The sequence below is a fragment of the Diachasma alloeum genome, unplaced genomic scaffold (genome assembly GCF_001412515.2).
Source record: "Diachasma alloeum isolate Michigan unplaced genomic scaffold, Dall2.0 Dall_scaffold_00378, whole genome shotgun sequence".
Taxonomy (NCBI): domain Eukaryota; kingdom Metazoa; phylum Arthropoda; class Insecta; order Hymenoptera; family Braconidae; genus Diachasma; species Diachasma alloeum.
In genome coordinates, this window is record NW_021680517.1 from 215,723 (window position 1) to 237,880 (window position 22,158).

The 22,158-nt window shown below is 37.3% G+C and overlaps 1 protein-coding gene across 2 annotated transcripts in view; it reads left to right on the plus strand.

Annotated features, from left to right (window-relative positions):
* LOC107041753 (optomotor-blind protein) overlaps positions 1-21,646 on the plus strand; it is a 201,095-nt gene extending 179,449 nt beyond the window's left edge. The window contains exons 5-7 of one of the 2 annotated variants that reach the window (XM_015262478.1): positions 5,992-6,138; positions 10,650-10,726; positions 20,056-21,646. In XM_015262478.1, coding sequence (XP_015117964.1) covers positions 5,992-6,138; positions 10,650-10,726; positions 20,056-20,872 — 1,041 coding nt within the window. In that variant the 3' untranslated portion in view covers positions 20,873-21,646. The remainder of the gene's footprint in view (positions 1-5,991; positions 6,139-10,649; positions 10,727-20,055) is intronic. The other variant, XM_015262480.1, reaches the window with a different exon arrangement.
* The last annotated feature ends 512 nt before the right edge of the window (positions 21,647-22,158 follow it).

Genomic DNA, 22,158 nt, shown 5'->3' on the forward strand with positions numbered 1-22,158 from the left:
CCAGACCTGGCCCGATGTTATCATTCCAGGTTTCAACCAAGTCCGGCGCGGTCCCGGTTGAGGAACGGGTCCCGAAGTTCGGCAGGCCGGCCACCGGGCTTGGGCCAAGCTCGGCCCATTCGTTTTTTCGTACGTGGGATGTTTTTTCACGCTTTGCTCCCTTAGGGATCATGAAATGCTCATTAATCCTCCTGTTAGTCAATCTTTGATGAGAATTTCTTTCGAGGATTAGCTGCTATGGAGGGGGCAAGGGAAATAGAAAGCTCTGAATGCTCTTTAACTTTTAGATGTTCTTGACACCCGCAGTCAGCAAAAACCGTGTGACGAAAAAGGTCTATAATGAGTGTCCCAGCGTCTCGGCATTCTTGTGCGAAGTCTGAAAGACCTCGAGAGCTCTTTTAAAGTGAGGAAAGTTGCCAACATCGGCTTGGGAAGGAATTTCATTTCACCACTAATGATTTTTTTTTTTATTATCGCCAACCCAAATGCCAGCAAGAAACAGAGGAGGGTTTATATTTTATATAATGTTAAAAGGATTAATACAGATATGCATTCCCATCGTAGGGAGTCTTCTGCTATAAGAGAGGCTAATGAATAATGAATAATAATAGTATAGATATTCATTCCAATGTTATTTCTCTACTACCGTTCATATTTTCTCGTTTGTCCGGCATTGTTAAATCGATTCATTGAATTATGGACTTCGATTTGTACTCTTTTTTTCGCTATTGATGGTCTTGTTTCAGTACAAGCATTAGCTCTATCCAGTTTAATGTATGCACTTGATTTTCTTCTAGATTTGTTACAAAAAGAGAACGATTTGCAACATGAATCGTTTTTTCTTTGTAATGCGAAAGTGAAAATTTTCCCGTCTATTTAATGCAACTACTCTTTACCTCAAAATCTGAGGAATTACAAATCATACACTTGAATCAACGACATATATAGAACATAGATAATACAATTTCTTTGCAAAACGGTTCGACGACCCGGTGTGTGTGTCATGGCGTCGATTGACTCTCTCCTTCGTACACACACATGACTCGCGTACGTCCTCTCACCTCACCCCCACCCCCCTGACGTTTCACTCACTATCGAATGCAGAACATGTCGCCACCGCCTTCTGCTTCTCACTCACCCTCCTATCCCTACCTTCTATAACCAGCCCAATGTTGGCCGGAAAATCCAACCCCTTTTTTGGGCGGTCGATATGCCCGGGGACGCCTCACCATACAACCCCCACAGACCGGTGCCTTCGCCACCCACACACTATGTAACCTCCCTGAGTCGCTTTTTCTATCCCTCTCGTACGTGTATGGTATTTTGCTATTCTATGCCACTGCCGCTGGGATGGCGCCACTGCTTGATTTACTGATGAAGGAAAACAATGACCCGATCATCTCCACGGAGCTCTTGCGTTGGAGTAAACATGAAGTTAGATGATGTTCGATGAATTTGTTTATATGCGAAGGATGTTCATCACTGTTTTTCCACACGGAAAAGAAATACGAAAAATTTACTGTGCTAGCTATTGCGATAAAATGGGCTCAATTGGACGGACCCGGAAAAATTCACGTGTCAGCACCGGCATTTTCGCTGCGCGCTACACTGTGAAAAAAACGAATAAGTTCTCAAACAAGTCTTGTTTAGGCGAATAAAATTATCAGTTGAAAATTACAAAAAAAAATAATTGTTTGGTGCGAATTCGAATGTCTCAAACATGAATTATTGTTCTGCTTTCAACAACAACGAAATATTTCGCTCAAAAGGCGGATTATTCATACAATATGGTGCCTCTTCCAGATAAAAACATCGTTTATGGGGGAAGTTTATCAATAAATATTTTGTCCCTAAGTTACAAGATTTCTATCATATCATTATTATTATTTCATTTAAGAATTCATTTTTTGCCTGTGATTATTGAATAGGCGAAACGATAAACTACTATTTCTTTTTTTATATAAGATTAGCATTTGCCAGGAGCAAAATACGTATGGGATCAACGAATTAGCGAAGAAGTAGTGCTAAAAATTATATTTCTGGTTTGCACAGAGAATCATATTTTTTTTTGAAAAAAATAATTTTTTTTGGCAATAAAAATTTTTTTTGGCAATAAAAATTTTTAAACTCAGCGCACGCATTACATGTTTGGCAGAAAAAAATCCTTTTTTGATCATTTTTAACAAACGATTTTTTTGGCACAAGTAAGACTTGTTTGAGAACTCTGCTGTTTTTCTCTCAGTGAACAGAACCTTTTCTCGGATTTACGGCAAAAAATTATTTTATTTCGCAACAAAATTTCCGCTGCTGGCACGTGAATTTTTGTGGGTCCGTCCAAATTTACTATGCTTTATTTTACCGTGCTCTATCTAGTTTTTTAAATCACACTGTCCGTAAAACGTCAGTATACGGACACTCGTGCTTCGCAGTCGTTATTTTTTAAACTGAAAAACTTAACTCCTTCGTTGGTTTCAGAAGTGCTATGGAAATCACGTGAAAATTACGTTGTTTAACGTAATTGTGATGTATCGCTACAAATTTGCAAAAATCACTGTTCTCCGCGTGAGTTTTTATGGAGCGTCAATGCGTAAAAATTACGTTTCGATTAGTGATGCCGCGAGACACTTTACAAGACGAAACTTTGGAGAGATGATCGCAGTCTCAATGAACATGGAAATTTTTGCTTTCGTCTCTGTCTCGAAATACGCAGTATCGACTCCTCTCGTGATGACTCCTGAGTCAATTTATCTCATCTCGGTCCCAAGTTTTCCGTGTTTTTTAATGTAAAATCTCGGTTTTTATCTCGGATTATCTCGTCTCCGTTTTCTACATATAAAAAACGCGTAAAACTGGAAATCGAGATGAGATAAATTGACTTGGAGTCATCACGAGAGGAATCGCTACTGCGTATTTCAAAACTGAGACGAAATCAAAAATTTTCGTGTTCACTGAGACCAAGACAATCTCTCCAAAGAATTGTCTCGTGTCGTCTCGTGAAATGTCTCGCGGCATCACTAGTTTCGATGCATAAAATTTCCAGAAGTTGAGACGGAAAATTAATTTTTTGTCAAAATTTTTCTCTATGTACAAAAAGAATGCGCCAATCCGAATTTTATGGCGGAAGTACACTGAGAAAAAAATTTCTAATATCTGAAACATATTTTCTTGAGAGAAGTAAATTATTTTCAATGGCTTGAATCTCAGAATGTGTGCACTTCACGGAACTCGAATAAATTTTCATTCATCACTATCGTTCCGCGTTACGTCATGAATATTTTACATATTGCAATATTGGAAGTGTATAACGAAAAAATCATGAAAACAATAAAGACTAGAAGATTGACGATTCTTCTACGCGATTTAAGTAAGTTCATTTGCGACAAAATCATACTTGAGTACAAGAATATTTCAAAGCATGAGACCTTTCTTGGGTTATGTGAGTTGAGATGCCTCAGAGAATTAAGCAATTGAAGAAAATTTACTTGTCTCAAGAAAATATGTTTCAGTAATAAGAAAATTTTTTTCTCAGTGTACGCCAGCGAAATGTGGATTACTGAAAGGAACCCTCTTAACAATAGAATAACAAAAGTCTAGGTAAATGCGTGAGGAATATTAAACAAAGAAAACTAATATCTCAAAAATAAATAGTTTTTTGACACGTTAAGAATGTTTATCCAAAATCGCAAGTACTTAAACAAAATTGATTTTTTTTAAACTGAGATGTAGATATTCCCTACATTTTGATACAAATTTCAATCCACCAACCCATGTTCATTATTTAGAAGTGAAATAGACAAAATGCGCCAAATGAATGTGCTAACATGCGCTTATATGAGATAGAATCATTCTAATATTTCCTCTTTTTGCCCGGGTACCCCAGATTTTTCTCTTGCCATTGAATTCAGTATGATTTTGCACATTACCTTCTTTTTTAATTTCCATTTTTAGAGTCTTCTAGTAGGTGAATTATCAATTTGAACATATATTTCATAAGAGTCCGTGTATCAGGAAAAATTAGTTTATTCATTTCTGCCGAGACTATTGCGATTAATTTTTTTTTAATGTTAAAATACTTAGTTTGATATGTTCTGCTGTCAACCGAAAAAATTACGGAATTTTCCTTGACCATGAAAAAAAAATATATTTAGCGACAATTTACCGACACTGCCTAAATATCCTTAATAGAAATTGCTATCGAGGCGTATACTTCAAAATGCAATTGGCCCTCCATTTTTCACAATTATAAAACGGAAATTGGTAATCATATTCAAAGAACAATTTCAAAAATTTCTACATTGGGGTTGGTCTTAATAGTTAATTATTTATTACGTTTTGACAAACATGTCTTTGATCACATCCAACTCTTTCATTCATTTATACTTAACAATTAATGAATCATTCTATCAGTATATGAGTAGGGGAGGCAATAGGAAATCGTCTTTTTTCAGACAATAAATTGAGAGATTTAGCTCATTCAGAAAAGCGAGTGAAGTGGTAAAGACACAGATTTTGTCCCTCGTTTCACATTAGTTTCTCACTCGTGTTTCCAAGTAGGTGGGCCTCAGGTAGCTGGGACAGATAACACCCCGAGATTACAACGGACAGAGTCATTAGCTACGTCGGCTTCTGTGTTTATATGCCGTGTGGGGACTTTCCCCTTTCCATTTCATATATTTCTGTAAACTACAAGTAGGATAACAACAATATCGGCTGGCAAAATATCAATTTGATGCTGACAAGTATCAGTATGCATAAATTTCGTCCTAATTTCCCGACCTTGGGGCTACAAATTCATGGGGGAAAAAGCTATAGAACATTCAGTCCTTCCTCTGGCTGAATGACTAGACAGAGACATAAATACACGATGGTCTCATCATTCACTGAGTCGTTGGGGAGAGTTTATTGTGTTGCAAAAATGGCTTTTCATAATGTACACACGTGCGTCCACTAGGAGCGTACGGTCGTCTACTTCCGTCATTATCAATCAGAGAAGGGAAGCTTCCTTGCCTTGTTTGTATCAACTTTTGGACCACAGTAGTTTCATTTCCTCAATTTTTCATTCATCTTTCTTCTCGTTGAACCTTGTTGATGAGAATTATTTGTCTAATGAATATTGATTGAAGTTACAACAATAATAGGTTTGATCAATTTTGATGTTAAAAAATTTCTGAACACCATGTGCGCTGAATTAATTCCAGTTGTAAAATGGCGGCATGGGAGGGGGATAAAGAGAACGAGTGGAAAGGCATTTAACCCATTGATAGGCTAATGACAAACGTATAGATTAGACCTATCTTAGTCAGGGACTAATTATTTATTCTTTGTAGTGTGCCGACCACCAATAGCTTCTCGCTCAAGCAGCTCTCGAATATTTCATTTACTGCCATTCATCTGACTACCCATTTTTTCTTATCTTCCAATTGGATCCAAATGGGCATTGCAAACTGGCTCACATATCAAAGTTCGCATTTTGCGGCACTGGAATTCATTTTTTCTTCTTTTTTTTTCATTTTCAACAGTGTCATGCCAATTGGGTACAAAATTAATCGAAAAATTGATCGGAGTGGAATTTGAGAGACAAATAATTGTGATCTAAACAAAATAAATGAGTGGAGATCAACTTTTGAAAGTGATGAGACCATTTTTATCACTGAATTTAAAAGAAGATAACTTTTGTCAGTCTCATGGTTTACAGAAAAAACTCTAAAAGACCTTACACGGAGGAAATTATTTGATGAATTTCACTCTAAATCTTATACACACTAGTATACTTAAGACCGGCAGGGTAGGAATTATCACCTTCTGCAAATTGAAGTGGTGAATTTTCCGATCGATCTGATGGCAACCGCCACGCCTTTTCCCATCACTTTAGTGAAATTATTTATGCGATCGAATTTTTTTAATTAATGCTCGAAGTTAATGAAATTTTTGTAATATAATTAAAAAATGTAAAGCAGTCTATCCCATAAATGGTCGTTTTTTATTTTTCAGACGATATTGAATTCGATGCACAAGTATCAGCCAAGGTTTCACCTCGTTCGAGCAAATGATGTACTTGCGTTGCCGTACTCAACATTCAGAAGTTACGTATTCAAGGAAACGGAATTCATAGCCGTAACAGCCTACCAGAACGAAAAAGTGAGCAGTCCTCAAATTTTGTACTTTTCTTTTTTTCCCCCCGATTGTCTTGACTTTCCTTCAATTTTTTTTTCTGCTCAACGCTAGAAGTAGAATTCAATATTGACCTGCCGGGGAAAGTTAAACAGTGAGGAAGAACTCGGGGCGTGTAAAGTGGAAGTGAGCGAGAAGGAAAAGGAAAAGTGGAGTTCGAAGGATTTTAGCGCGAGGGTAAAGTTTTATGGAGACACCTTTGGAGTCACTCCAAGAGGCTTGTTCCAACTGTACTGCCTCCGGCTTGTGAAGTTTCTCAAAGAATGATCTCTAATTTTTAGGAATATTTATTTTGCCTTTTTGGGGAATGGAATTTGTACGAAATCGAATGGAATTGAACTTGAAATCTCTCAAACTAACTTCAAAGAAAAACTTTGATGAGAATTAGTCTTCGGATTATTTGAGGCTATCCAAGCATTTTGTCAATTTTTTTTCATTAAGAATATCCAAGTATTTCGTTGATGTTCAAGTTAGCAACTTTTTTTCAAGGAAAATTTCAGTTTTTCCGAAAATCTGGCTACCATACTTTTTCGGATTTTTCAATGTTGAATACATTTTTTTGGGAATTTCTTTAATGCATCTTGTGAACAATTTTTTATTTAATTTCACACTTGACTCTCGTTGGTCTAACCTCTAATGATCATACAGCAACACTGCACATATATTCCATATAACCTCGTAAGTTCGGTCTGAGTAGTTACTTGAGCGGGCCGTTGCCAGACGTCGGGAACGCGCCGATTCAAACCATCCAGTATGACTGTTGTAAAAATCAAGAAGCTTTTAATTTGATTGTTTGAAATTATCTGATAGTAAACTTATGTTTTTTAACTCTAGATTGGTCACCCCATGAAGAAAACCCTGGTGCACGTCGTTTTTCTTTAATTACAATTGACTGGCTAACCGGAAAAATTCAATAAAATTTGACGTTGTTAATTGAAGTGTCTAAAAAATTGTAGCAGTTTTCAGAACAACATATTTCACAAAATTCCTAAAGAAAACAAATTATGTCGGACAGATGAATTATTTGTTCCCGTGTTAAATGAAATTGCCCATGACGCAACGTTGCCCGGAACTCGCTAAATGCGCCCGGGTAGTATAAGAGTAAATTCGGCAACGCTAAAGCCTAAATAACATGGCGGCGAATCCCCGTGGAGGTGACCAAATCGTAGGGTCGCGTTCGGTGACCAGACTAGGGTTAATATCGCAAACAAACTGCAGAGTATAACGAACAAAATTATATGCGATTATGTATACCAGAAAACGCTTCAAGATTATGAACCATTGGATTGAAGGTGGGAGTATACAGTTTTTATGGACGCAATGTATTAAATTTGATTTTTTCAAAAATCGTTTTCTCGAAAATATGTTTGCAAACTAAGGTTGAATTTGCGCCGAAAAAATACTCTTGGTTTATTCTATAAACTCTAAAGAGAATTTCCCCCAGAAAAAAATGCCGGAACTACTTGGATTTCCTTAATAGTATATTTCAGGACGAATGCCATGGGGTTTTGTGCTCGTGCGGAGTTGGCGTTCGAGCCGAAGGCGAAGACTGGCCAACTACACGAGTGAAAAAAAAACCATGTTACTAGTCATGAAGGATATTTTTCCGGAGTGATTTTCACTTTTCCAGGGTTGGAGAAGGGCCAATGCCAATAACCGGACGAGGAAAAGTGAAGAGCAGTACGAAAAGAGGCTGCTGAACATTTCGAGCTGAATATCAAAGCTTTTATTAGAGCCCTTCGATTCTAAGGTTACCGAATGATCTGCAATGAGTTCTTTATCTATCTATTTTGAACCATTAGGAAACATTTTAAGAATTTGCAATAAAAGGAGTCCAAAACTGAGAAGAATTCATGAAATTACTGTAAAATTTGAATTTTTTTACGATCATGGCCATTTTTCATAAGTAGTTCACAAACAATCAATTTCCCATGGTCGATTTTTTTTTCGAATTCGTAACATATTTAAAAAAATAACAAGAATTTTTAAAGCTTCAATAATTTTCTGTTATTTATTCAGAAATAAGGGAAAGTTGAACAATTTCCTTCGATGAATGAAATTTGAATAACGCGGTTTATTTATGATTTTTTTAAAATTCTTCTCACACCATGTAACTAACGAATTTGATTATTGAAAATCCCTCAATTTGAGTTTTAAAAGTTCCAGTGTAAAGTAATTGTATGCTCCTTATTGACACTTTCTTCCTTTTATTATGAAGCGGTTATTCTGACCAACTCCAATAAGCTTGAGTTGCTTTCCACGCACTGACCTCACAACACCTATCTGTAATTTCAACTTGAAAAATTCTTGCAGAAAAATTGACATTTTTTCCACAGAACTTGTTTTGTTGCACAAGTTTTAAATTAATCAATCCATTTATATACACAACTCGAGTCAGATGGAATAAACTTTCAGAGAAGTTTTAATTCAACAATTCCTAGACTCCACCACAATTTTTGGTCTTATCTCAATGAACAATGAAATAATTTGTTTAATATGTACAATCACTTTAGTTCAAATTCTACATTCCTTATCTTAGCCACTTTATCGACAATGATATCATCATCTGGTTTTATTGATATAAATATTCAGATCTCAATTTCAAGGCAGTACTCATTCAATTCTATGGACAATAGCTTCAGTCAGTTCGATACTCATCGGATACACAAATGAAACAGTTCGCAGATAGCTGCCGTCATTCGCCTATTTTATGTTTAATGCACTTATAGTTTCACCCCAACAATCGATACCAGTGATCTGAGATTAGTCGTGTTACAGTTTTTCATATGCTTCTAGTGCAAAGCACCGGTAATAAATATACCTGATATGGCCTCGAGGTAATCAGATGTATGTCCATCATGTAGAAATCGAAGAAGCACTTTCATTTCTTTTGCCGCAATTCTGTCATTTTTAATCTATATCCATTTCATTTCGCGGAACCCTGAGATTTTTCGGGAACTGGGACAAGCCTTTCTCTGTTAGGTCTTTTAATCACTTCGACAACATTCTCGTGACCATCAAAGCGTCTCCGTCAATTATCTTCTGTGTGTTCACTCAAAACGAAAAAAAAAATGAAAATATTTCATTTGCATCAGTTTGATTTATGACCAAGATTATCGGCCATCATAAAAAAATAATAATATGAGCGATTTCCGGAGTAATAAATAATATAGAGAATAATTATATCACGAATCAAGTGGGAATAATAGCTGGTGAGTTCAAAGAGATTCCCCGCATTATTTAGAAGGTATCTCGGAACCTTTCGGTAGGTCTGTAATAAACATCCCTTAAATTTTCTACTTACCTTTCGGATAATTTTGATTAAACTGCTTTCCGTAAAGCTATTTGTGGAACAATTCATTCGTCATATTATTAAAGAATCGAGGGATTTTATGGGATTGCATCTTTCCCTTCGCTCTCTCATTCAACATTTTTTGGAACTTTGTGCTCATTTTTGTTCTTTACCTTCGGGAGGAAGCTTGCTGTGGTGGAAAAAGACAAATATTCTACGATGGAAATGATTTTGAGATATAAGACAACACTGTAGAATAGTATATTTCGTCACTAGGCCGAAAGAAACTTTTCTGGCGAATATGAGTTTGCAGCCCGAGCCGAAGGCGAGGGCTGCAATCATATTCGCCAGAAAAGTTTCTTTCGGCCTAGTGACGAATATACTATTTTGTTATGACGGCCGTAGGAAGAGATTCACGGACGCGGAGCGGAGCGGAGCGTCCGTGAAGCGCTGCCTCACGGCCGGAATGACAAAAAGTATCGTTTCGGTCAATCCTGGACGATTACCAGCATCAAACCGGAGAGTCTTCTGATTATTTCGCTCAATTCATGATTGTTGGACCTTTCTGATTGTTCTGCTGGTCTCTCCCGGTTGACCCATATACACGGAAAAAAATTCTTTAGAAAAATTCTAGTGCTGGTACGGGAAAAGAATCTCAATCCACCGGCTATGAAAAATTCTAGTGCTGCTGATGTACAATTTCTAGGGATTTCTGATCAAATTTCCGAGGATTTCTGTGAAAATTTCATATAAAAACGGTAAAAGTTCATGTGCTACTCAATAAAATTTCCAGTGCCAGCACTGGAATTTTTCTCTGGTCGTCATTTTGCGTCCTTTTTCCTGTGCTAGCACTAGAATTGCTCTAGAACATTTCTCTCCGTGTAGTCGATGGGCTCGTCACATTATCCTGACATTATCCTTACCCCGGTCATTTGAATCTTCCGAGTTATGACACTTGTTACATTTGACCCTCGCAAAGTATGACCCTCGTGAGACCCTGATGATCTCGATAAGACTATGATCAGACCTCGAAAGTAGAGACATAAGGTTTTATGAAAAAATCGGTATGGGTCTGAACAGACATCTCAAAATTAGATGCAATCGACTAAGTTAATTTTAGAATATTACGATCTTATAAAAAATTTCTGTTGTGAAATATCTATAACCTATATTATTTGTTTTGCAGATAACGCAACTGAAAATTGACAACAATCCCTTCGCCAAAGGATTTCGAGACACGGGTGCGGGAAAACGAGAGAAAAAGTGAGTATCGCTTTCAAAATTTATATGTAGACATTTAGGAAAGAATATCAATTGAATTTAACTAAAAACAGTACGACGATTGATTATTATTCTTCACAAAATATGATGCTACGTTTAAATGTAGCCACTGTCCTAATTGCAAATATCACTAGAAGTGACTTGATAGATGCAATTTTAAGGATTTCCTCTCTGACAAAGTATTCATTCATTGGAAATTCAACAATTGCCAATTCATTTCGATTCTGAAAATGAGTGAATCTCCATTCACGATCTGAAGTTTTTGATATTTTTGAAAATTATAGCAGTATTGTCTAAATTCTACATATTTATGAAAAAGAGATTTGGAATTCACTTGTATAGCCACACATGACATCACATTTTAAAAATATAATTGAGCTATACGGGAACTCTCGGTCATTGAAATGCGTATCGAATTCGACGGCATGATTTCGAGGAATCCAAATTGAGTGATTTTCTGAACAACGATAAATGACCACGATACTTGAAGGGAGCATTAAAATTTCTTGTTTTAACATAGGAAATTTAATTAAACCTTGAGCCTGGAGTTTTGAGAGAAAATTAAGGAGTAATTTTAGAGTAAGGTAGCTGGGCGTACGTGACGCCCTGACTTCGCCTATATACCTCTAGAATGCAGCGACGATTTATTGCTACCTAAATCTATCAAGATATATTATAGCGGTTGCTTCAATCAAGCCTTTGAATGGTTAGATCATCACCATTTTACCCGACCGGGAATTGAACTCGAAACCTCTAGCATGTGAGGCAACCCTCTTACCCACTGCGCTAGGGCATCGGCTTTGGACACAAATAACTTCATATAAAATTTTAAGGGACTTGTTTTTTTAACTTGATATGCAAAATGAATTGAAATTATGATAATGCTCAATTCTCAATATACTTAAATTTCAAACATGAACGTTTCAACTGAAATGTTCATGTTAGTCCATTAAGGGGAGGCCACTATGAGTTTTAAAAGTCGCGAACTATTAGAGTGAGATTGTTTGTGGATCGAAGATTGTTTGTATATGTCTAAAAACGAATAATGAGTGCAAAAAAATAATTGTTTATTGTTCGTTTACCCCGCAGACACTTAAAATGTTTTAAATAGTCCGGGGCCTCCAATTTTTGAGCTACAGAGCTTTTATTTTTCAACATTTTCAAAAAAATATGTATAATAACAATTACGAGCTAGTTTTTTAAAATTCGACTTCTACACAGCTAATTCCGTTTTTTTTTAATATAAAAAATTGCACTATTCAAATAAAATAGCCAGAAAAATATTTCTGAAATTATTGAGAATATATTTTTAATATTTTGAGGATAATTTTTTTAGGTGCAATCTCTTCAGTTAAAAAAAAAACGAAATTAGCTGTCTAGGAGTAAAATTTCAAAAAGCTAACTTGTAGTTGCTATTGTACACTTTTTTTCTAATATTTTGGAAAAAAAAATTGAAGCCCCTCGACTATTTTTAATACTGCAAGCGACTGCTGGACTAATTATTCGTTTTTAGCCATATATAATCGATCGTCAATGCATGATAAATCTCACTCCGTAGCCCGCGTATTTAAAAACTCATAGTAGTCTCCCTTTAAATTGAGAAAAAATATCAGTCGATTTTCACCATCCATTATCAATTTTATGTGTATTCGAACCCAACTAGAAGTAAAAAAATTGACAATGGGGTTTTGATAAATAATGCAATTAAAAAAGAGCGGACAGGTATTAATGTAGTTCAATTTATAGAGACCGAGATGAAGAAACTGCCAAAAGTCTTTCTGAAAATAATAGTAATATAATTTTTCATTCAGGAGTTCATTTCAAGTTCGCATTAGTGAGAAGTTTCTTTGATTAATTCACACAACTTCATGATAATATATTGCTTAAACTACAGTGAAATCCTAGATCCAAATACGTCTGCTTTCGGTTTTTGGGAAAAAGTTTTAATAGGAACTTCTTTTAGCTTCTATTGCCTCTAATCGAGAGGACGATCTAAAAAAATACCTAAATTTCAACTGATCTTTGAAATTCATGAGTTGGACTAATGGATTAACAAATTCAACTTCTCATTCACATTCTAATCATCGTTACATTGGAGTAAAACTCAATTTTTGTAAGAGTTCTGAATTTAACGACTCATATATTTTCACTCCCTCACCATGAATCCCAGCGGGTAGTTACCCAAACTCTTCCTGAATCAACCCTCTGTGTCCCGGGTCTCATTTGCACCCCCCAGCGAGCTGTGATCCGTCCATTTGTATTCAATATTGCAAGTTTATGGGCTTATGTCGACTCGCCCCTTGGGGCCATTGTTAGGTTATGCCATCAACCACCATGGTGTAATCTATAACACAGTCATACGACATTATATTCCTATATAACGCCCAAACGAATTGCTATTCCAATTTGATAGTGCCTGCTAAACTTCGAGAGTGAACTCAAGTGGACTTTGATGACATTAGTGGTGACTATGTAGGAGACACCCCGTGGCGCTTTTTTTTGGGGAAGAATTCTTGTGGTCTTGGGACGACTGCAAAGAGGGGTTAATGCATCATTCCATTATCGTATATTAGATTGAATTTATCGAAAGTTTTAGGGAATTTCAAAGTCGTTAAAAAGTCTCCTGAATTTTCATAAATTATTTATTTGTCTTATGAATGTTTCGAGGCATTCGATAGAATACAATTTATTTCTGTCAATAATTTATTTATGCCAAGAGAGAAAAAATGTTTAAAGAAAGTCATAACATTCCATACAATTCTATGAACCGCAAGTAAACTGAATCCCAAATGCGAAGGGAAGTGTAAAGAAAAAGCGCTTCTAACTGAAGGGAAAAAAACGGGTGAGGGGTCAATGGGGAAGTTGGGATAGGATGAGGTTGGAACATAGCCAATCATGGGATTAGCATACTGATGCATCAGGGCGGTACTATCGTTAACGTTGAGGGTGCCACTATTCACCGCTTTGAATTTTATATTAGCACACCACAAGCCGTTGCGGCCACATAAAGATCATTTTTTTACTCGCTTCATCCCCTCAATCCGGGCGTCTAAAGTTAAAAGGCACTATCTTTTTCTGCAAATTTTCTTTTTTTTTTATTTACCCTCCATGAGAATTTTCAAGAACTTTAATAAACTTAGAGGAATTGGATTTGGGAATTTTTTATCGGCGTGTCGAAAATATTGTAACTCAAGGGATAGAGGAAACCACGAACCAACTCGGAACATGGTATAATCTAATTTGAATCCGTGAAGATAACGAAAAATTAGAAATATTATGAAACATGAGCGATGAATTGAATTTTCCAGTTTCTTTATTTATTTCATTACTCGGCAGGAAATTGATTTCAATAAATGTGGGGTAAATTCAACTGCAAATGATTGAAGGAAATATAAGTTCAAGTCCTTCTCTTTGTCGAAGTTAAACGCAAGTTGATATCGCGGGAAAAGCGTTGAGAATCATTCTCCCCTTGTTGTCACTGTAACAGAGGAATGAGGGAGCGAAGTAGGGAGAGGAGGGAGTGGATGAGATTCGGGAGTCGTCGGAAACGCTGAAAGGGTGGATTATAATTCCACACGACGAAGGGTACAGAGGGTGGACGATGATACTAATAGTCAGCCAAATCCGGGTGATGTCAAAAGCCTCGACATTCCCTTTTTCCCATTCACAACCCCAGCAGCACTCAAATATGTCAAAATCTATACCACAAACGCTTTGCAGAGCTCAGTTCGGTTATGTTCAACATATTTTAGTCTTTTAAAATTAATTAGACAGATAGTACAGAGATATCATTGATGATAACGAGCAGGTATATAAACAAGCCGGGAACACTGGAATAGATGGAGAAATTGGCATTGCACAAAAGAGAAAAGAGAATGACTCGCATTTTATCTTAGCAGCTAAATTTCCTTTGTGATTACCCGGGTAGAAATCACGCCGCTCGAGCTCGCCTCGCAACCCGTATCCCAGCTAGAAATACGCCACTCCGCCCCAGCTTGGGATAAACTCTACGCGCGTCACATGTACCCGAGGTTGAGCCGCGTCGCGCGCTCACAGCCCAGCGTTAGACTATTACACGAAACGCTTCGCCGGGCTTTAGTTGAATGGCCACTGCCCAACCTCAGGTTCATCTCCAATTACTCAATCCCAGTATACTTAACCTCAATAATGATTTGACAGGTCCAATGGCATCGTGATTTGAGCGAAAAAACAATCGAATAAATGTGAAGATGGCATGCTTTTTTAGATGCACAATCACAAGCTCATCAGAAATAACGTGATATTAACTAATCGAATGGGATTAATCTGAAAATACAAGGTAGAACAATTCAATGAAACGTAGTCGAAACTTTCTTTTTTCTCGCGAATACAAAAAACAAAATCAAGAAAAATAATCACTTGAAAAACGTTAACGAACCTTTATTATTAATTATCAACGCTACAGGAGAGGATATTCTTCATTTTTCGATAGGCCTACGAGTTCTAAGAATATTCTACGATTTATTAGGGAAATGTTGAATACAGGTATGCCAAAATAACACGCATGAAAAAATTCAACAGAAAAACCTAGCGCTTTCTATTAAATTTCTATTGGAATTCTATGAGAATTCTCTGGAAGTTCTATTAGAATTCTATTCGTTTCTTGCGCCGATTCTATAGGAGATTATGCAACTTCATAGAGTCTTTTTGTTAAGGTAAAATTTGGTGCAAGAAAGTAAATAGGTTTTTATGTTCCTATAGATTTTCTTAGGCGTAAGATTTCTAAGTTTTTTCCGCTCGGTTTTTCTTCTTTTCTTTTAATCAAATGCAGGAACAAAACTTGGAAAATTCATGCCCAATAGTTTCTGTGGAAGAAATCCTAACAGAATAAATTATCTAGAAAAATCAATGGATTTTTTTCTACAAACAAATATCTATTAAAAATGCAGGGGAAAGTTGCATAATTTTCAATGGCATTGACGCAAAAAAAATAGAATTTTTCAATAGAATTGCAATAAAACTTAAATAGAATTCTCATAGAGCTCCAATAGAAATTCAATAGGAATTCTTAGAGAAAGTGCCAGGTTTTATATTCGATGACAGAGGGAAAAATCAGTAAATTTCAAATTTTATAGAAAGTTCAGTGGAATTCCATTTTTTTTTATAGTAAGAAGACAAGGATTTTCCAAAGTATTCAAATTTTAAATCGATATTCTAAAAATGCATAAATATCATTCTATTCCACCCTCCACTCGAAACGACACGACTCAATCGGAGCTGAGTTCTAAGCGTTGAGCCACAGCTCAAACTCAAGTGCCGGGTTATGCCGTCTGATGAGCGTTCGACTGTGAGCCGGTATGGAGCGGCGTGTCGCGGCGTGAACTCGGGTCAAGCGGCAAGCCGAGGCTGAGCTCGCGCTCACCCGAGTTGCGGCTGAATCCCCGGTTGAATTTCTACCCGGGTAGTCCCACAGAGTGTACCGAAATAGATAAATGTATTCGATAATGTGATAACATTAGAGATATATATTTTGAAAAAACTAATCCTGCAAAATCGTTCCAATTTTGCTTTGGAACAATCGGTATAGTACTACCCGAAAAGCTTTGAACTAATGATATCTCAATAGTTGTTGATCTATCAAATGAAAATGAGGAAAAAGTTGAGGAACATATTACGAATAATTTATGAGGTCGAGTCCTACTCAGCAAATTAATTTCGATTTTACTATTTTAACGCTATCTATGGGCGATGAGCAATCTTCGAAAATATATGCAGCGCAGAGCCCCATCGGTTTTCCCACTTCAAGCCAAATGACACTATCATCAATCGAACTTGTAAAGGAAAAAAAATAATCATTTGTCTTATTCCGCAATTCTAATGGGACTAAAATTGCTATTAATAAGACCTTTTATTCACTGGTAAAAAATTATGTACCTTCATTCCCTAAGGACTCGACCCTTTTTTCTTCATTTTTCACGTCATGAAGAAAATCATGCAACTGACTTGTTCCAGGGATAAGAAGCAGGAAAAAATATATAAAACAGCATCAGAAGCTTGATAATTGAAGTATCGGTGTGCCGTGATACGTTACTAGCTACACAATGGCTTAGACCCATTTAACCAAGTGAATCCCATTCCCCTGTGTAGAAGAGAAGCGCTATCGATTTGTTAGCCGGCCGATGTATTATACGTATGTGCACACATACGATAGACTTACCCAACCCCCAGACGTGTTGCAACTAAGACATAACCGAAGCGTGCATGAACTTCACACTGATCGCATTATACGGTATTAGGGAAAAGAACAGTGGTAATCCTGTTCATTGGACAACAGAATGAAGTTTTTTTTTTTGTACTTACAGCAGACACTTCCATCATAAATTGGAAAAGAGAATTAGAAATTCAGAGGAATCGAAGAATATGTAATTTTAAAATCAATGAGGATAAATAGTTGCTCTCTTTGAATAATTTCAATACTATCAATTCAAAGTTAATTAGAACGAATATCTGTTTTATTTTTTTATGATTCTAAATTTTTAAAAACTGCATCATTTACAAATGAGAATACAATATAAATCACACCAAATAGTCAGTCTACGTTCCAACTGAATTTTTGAATTATTGAATTAATAAATTTCCGTTTCCATTCACCAATTAATCAATTCTCTGTGACGTGAGGACCTTCAGTCTCACGTCGGTGATATTTTATACGAATATTTTCTAAGAAAATAGCGTCCCAATAAACATTGGAGTTGGGACGATGTTAGTCAGCAGTCTCACGGTGCTACATGAGTCCAGTTCCCCGGAAATGGAGCTGTGTGACTGTGTTGAAGACTGTCAATGATGATGGCACGACTGGCTTAGAGGACAGTACCGTGAGACCGCTTAGATCAGCGTTTTTGGGTCTGCAAGGAGTTGGAGTCCTAAGAAACTAGCAGATCACGGTTAGAGGCGGAACAGGACAGTCGGTCCTCCCTCTGAATAGTCAAGAATTCTAATTACTAACGCATTTACTGAACCCGGTTTAATTCTGTCTTGTATGACACAAAAGAGGATACATCAATTATAATATAAGTTAATCGATCCGACCGGTGTCATTATTTGAAGACATTTCCCCGATTTATCCTGAGTTTATTCCTCAATTGAGCGAACTCCCCGTGAGCTCTTCCGAATGTGCTGCCGGAGCTGTGGGTCAACTTGGCGACTCGAGGAGCTCTATCCAAAAAGATTAATACTGGGATAGAAAGTCTCAAACGTCACATCTCTATGCTTAATTTTTCATTCGAAAAAGTGCCACGTTGATGAATCACAAAAAATAAATAAATACTATTCAAATTCTCTCCAGCATTTAAATAAATATAGAATTAATCCTCAGCAAACAGCATTCCTTATCAGCGTCACAGTCACGATTTTTCGTGCTACACATCAAACGGAATCGTCAGGGATTGTGTCAGGGGATAGCAGGACTGTTGAATATGAAGACGAAAAAAAAAATAACACTCATACGACCGCGCGCGTCGTCGAACCAGTGTAATCGATCTGTCGAGGAAGGCGTCACGCAGTATACGGTATAAACACGAACGAGTCTATCGCCAGATCGACGCGCCCCCGGGGCTAACCGGGGGTCAAATAAAAATGAGAGGAGGAAAAAAGTGAAACAACAACGGTTGAAAAATAAAACAACACAGGAATAAATAAATAGTTGGAGGCGAGACGCGGGACTAACGACGGGGCGTGCGTGCGAGCCGCTTGTTTGTACAGACATGTGAGGGCAGGAATTGTGTGTATATGTGTGTGCCGCGGGAAAAAGGAATGCAATTTGTGATGGTTAGAGGTGTGAAATGACTGGTTGATTAAAGGGTGGAGTTAGGTGGTAGTGATCAGGGGTTGATCTGATTTTCGCTCGAGAGTTCATCTAACAGAAATAAACCAAAGAGCAAATGCAAAAGAGTGAAAATGGGAATAGAAAGACGTAACTGATGAAGGCGAAAGGATAAACGAAAAAGTGTAGACAGTTGCAACTTGATGATGAGCACAATTAATTTGGGAGTTTTTGAGTAATTTGATGAAATATGAAATTGGAGGTGATTTTTTTCTATCGCTTGTTGCGTAAAGTCAAATTTTGATGGAAAATAGGGTTCGACACTCGTGGAAAAGTGTTCTTTGAGCTTTCGGCGAGCGCTACATACCGCACACGGGGGTCACCATACATTTTTACGCACTCGTATTGAAATGTACTATTTTGTGTCTCCTCAATCAGTAATGGCTATTTGATAGCACATCCATCTTAGTAGACGTAAATAGTTTTTTTTGAGTCTAAATGAGGAAACTGCTAATAAAAAACAACATAATGTAGTACAATAATTGTCAGCCCAGATTATCTCACTCTATTACATAATAACCCTCGACCGAACCGTGGTTTATGTCATCCTATCCAAAACGAGTCAATGGTAGAGCTCTACAAGGTTTGAATGAGGCATATATATTCGATTGCGAGGTCGTGACACGCGTTTTTCAACATGAGAAAACTTATACATAATGCTTGCCACTGGGAGCTACATAGAACAACTGGAGTCACTGGAGAAATACGAAAAAAAAATCATATGAAGGCATACCGGGAGGCAGTCCAACAAGACGGACATAGAGCTGCCCCAGGTTTTGCACTGTGTTAGGAAAGGCGTTCGCAGTATGATTAAGACAATTAATTTAATGCCCTGTGTACGCCGCAGGGCAATCGATGTTGCCACAACGTCACCATAAATCCTTCTTTCATACTCTCACTAATACTTTTGTGAGATTGTGTTTATCCCACTGACAGGTCGGGAAGTACCAAGTAAATGAGTGCAGTTATCATTACCAAGAAAACTGGTTCATAGGTTTGCGGTTACAATTCAACCAAGAATATCCAATTGTATCGTGTAACGTGAACGAACGTTTCGCTTGTACAAGTTGTCGGAATCTATTGCTGTGGCCCGTTATAGGTAATAACTTTATAAGTCACTAATCTGTGACTTTGTGGAGGATATCTGACTTATAGAAAAACCGGATCTTTTTATTGTTTACAAAAGGAAGCTAATACACAAAGGACGTGTCCATGATTTTGTAAAAATCTCAAAAATTGCAGAATATAATTAAATTTCATCAGGGGACGTTTTTATAATAGAAACATTTTTAAAATAACGATAATTTTTTATGTTTTTGATCTTTTCACTTTTGCCTAGGTAACGGAAAGAAATCCCATCAATATTCACTAGCCAGTTTCCCAATAATTTCATTAAATCACGTATACCACTAATTCCTTCATAATTGCTAACTCTGAGTCGTTGTTGCAGAAGACAGGCGCTGTTGACCGTATCAGGAAGTGGTTCTCGCTTGACTTCAGGTGCACCAGCATCACCAGATAAACGCAGGTCGTCAAACTCGGTGAATGATATGCTGGATGATGAGGACAAACTGCTGGACGTTGTGGGGCCTGATACCCCGCACCCTGCCCATCATCGTGAGCGCTCGAGGGAAAGAGATGATAGAACGAGTGAGCGTGAAGGTAGTGAGTCGTCGGGATCGGAAAGTGGAGGAGTAGCTGGTCCAGGCTCAGAGGGTCCGAGGACTGACATTTCAGTAGGCCCCCCCGTTCTGCATCCACCTTTGCTACCATATTTCTATCCCTCCGTACCGGGGTTATATCCTGGACCAGGACCTCTTATACCTCCGAATCCACTGGGACTTCACAGTGGAGTGACTCCTAGTATGTTGCTCAATGCTCAATTGGCATTGGCAGCCTCCCAACATCCAGCATTATTCGGTCATTATCCTCACCCTCTTTCAAGTCCCCTTCATCAACTCAAGGGGCACAGGTTTGCTCCCTACGCACTACCAGCGCCATCTCACGGATCAGCGTTCGAAACCGTGACACCTGGGAGCAGAACCTTGAGTCCCAGGTCACCACCTCCAAGACCTCCAACAGGATCTCCGACTCCCGGGAGTGGAGCTTCATTAACATCAAACACTGGAATCTCAGCTGGAGAGCTGAAATCTATTGAGAACATGGTGAATGGTCTGCAAGAGAGGCGTAATGTTAAGAGGAGGAGGAGTCCGAGCTTAACTCCTGGACATAGAAACGAGGCGGATGGTGGGGGTGGGAGTCCGTGACAAGAGAACGAGCCTGTGAGTAGTACCAAGATCGATCCTGAAGATGAGGATCTCGATGTTACGAGTGGCGATGGTTCCACCGAGGAAATTGAACTGGAGCCTGACTCGACCTCGGAACCATCGTAGCCGATAGCTCGAGATTTATGGACTCCACTATATTAAGAATCCAACGAATGATGTCGAAAACTATTATCAAAGTGCAATTTGACGAGAGAAGTGATGGTTAGGATAAAATCGACCTTTAAAAAATGTCGATTTCAATACTGAGAAGGAAACAAATTTTAGATTGAAAAATTCTCAAAGTTCGCGTGTGACGTGTGTACATAGTTTTAATTAAGTGCCTGGAATGATATTTTTCCAGGACTCAAAAATTAAGTTTCCATTCGATGGCACTGCAATTTTTGGTTTTGTACTCTGCTAAATGTCTCTTCAATGTGAAAAACACCTAGCAGAGTTTGATACCTGAATTGCTACCACCTCTGTATATTTTAATTTTCTATAATTTTTCGTCAACAAACAAAAAGCGATGGTGAATTATGCCTTATATTGCCTACGACTTGCGTTTATGAAAATAAGGACAAACAAAACAAGGCTTAAGGAGGAATTTACGTCATTCATTATTAATTATTGCAATATGTAAGAGTAAAGAGAGGAGATAAAAACTGAGAAAAAAAAACAATTAAGATTATAATGTGAGTACTCTTGACTCTATGCAGCTCCCCCTTCCCTCCCCATGAATTGTACATATGTACCCTAGTGATATATATATATATATATATATATATATATATATATATATATACTATAAATATTAATATTATATATAAATATTATAAATACAGCTATCCCCTCCATATTAATTATTGAATATGATTAAAGTAATTCATTAGAGCGGAGATGAAAAATTCATGTAAATGCATAAAGCGCACGCTGCCCTGATATTGCGCAAAAAAATGAGTAAAATAAAAGAACCGATGATAGCATAAAATCGAAAAAAGACGTTGATTCGACCGATTCGCACTTTTGTTCTGTTCAACGAGATCACCCCAACTGTTTTCCTTTCTTTTCACTCAGGAATAATCGTGTAATAATGGTTTAAATTATTGAATAATGAGAGGGAAGAAAACATTCATGTGATAGTCGTAAAGTGAGTGTGCCTACGACTCACCTTCTCAAATATTGAAGATATTTTTCCCTTTCTAAGGTTTCCCCTCTTTCACTTTTCTTCGTTACCACCAGTTATTTCCTTGTTTCTTTTCATCGCTGTTGATTGGAAACAATTTTCA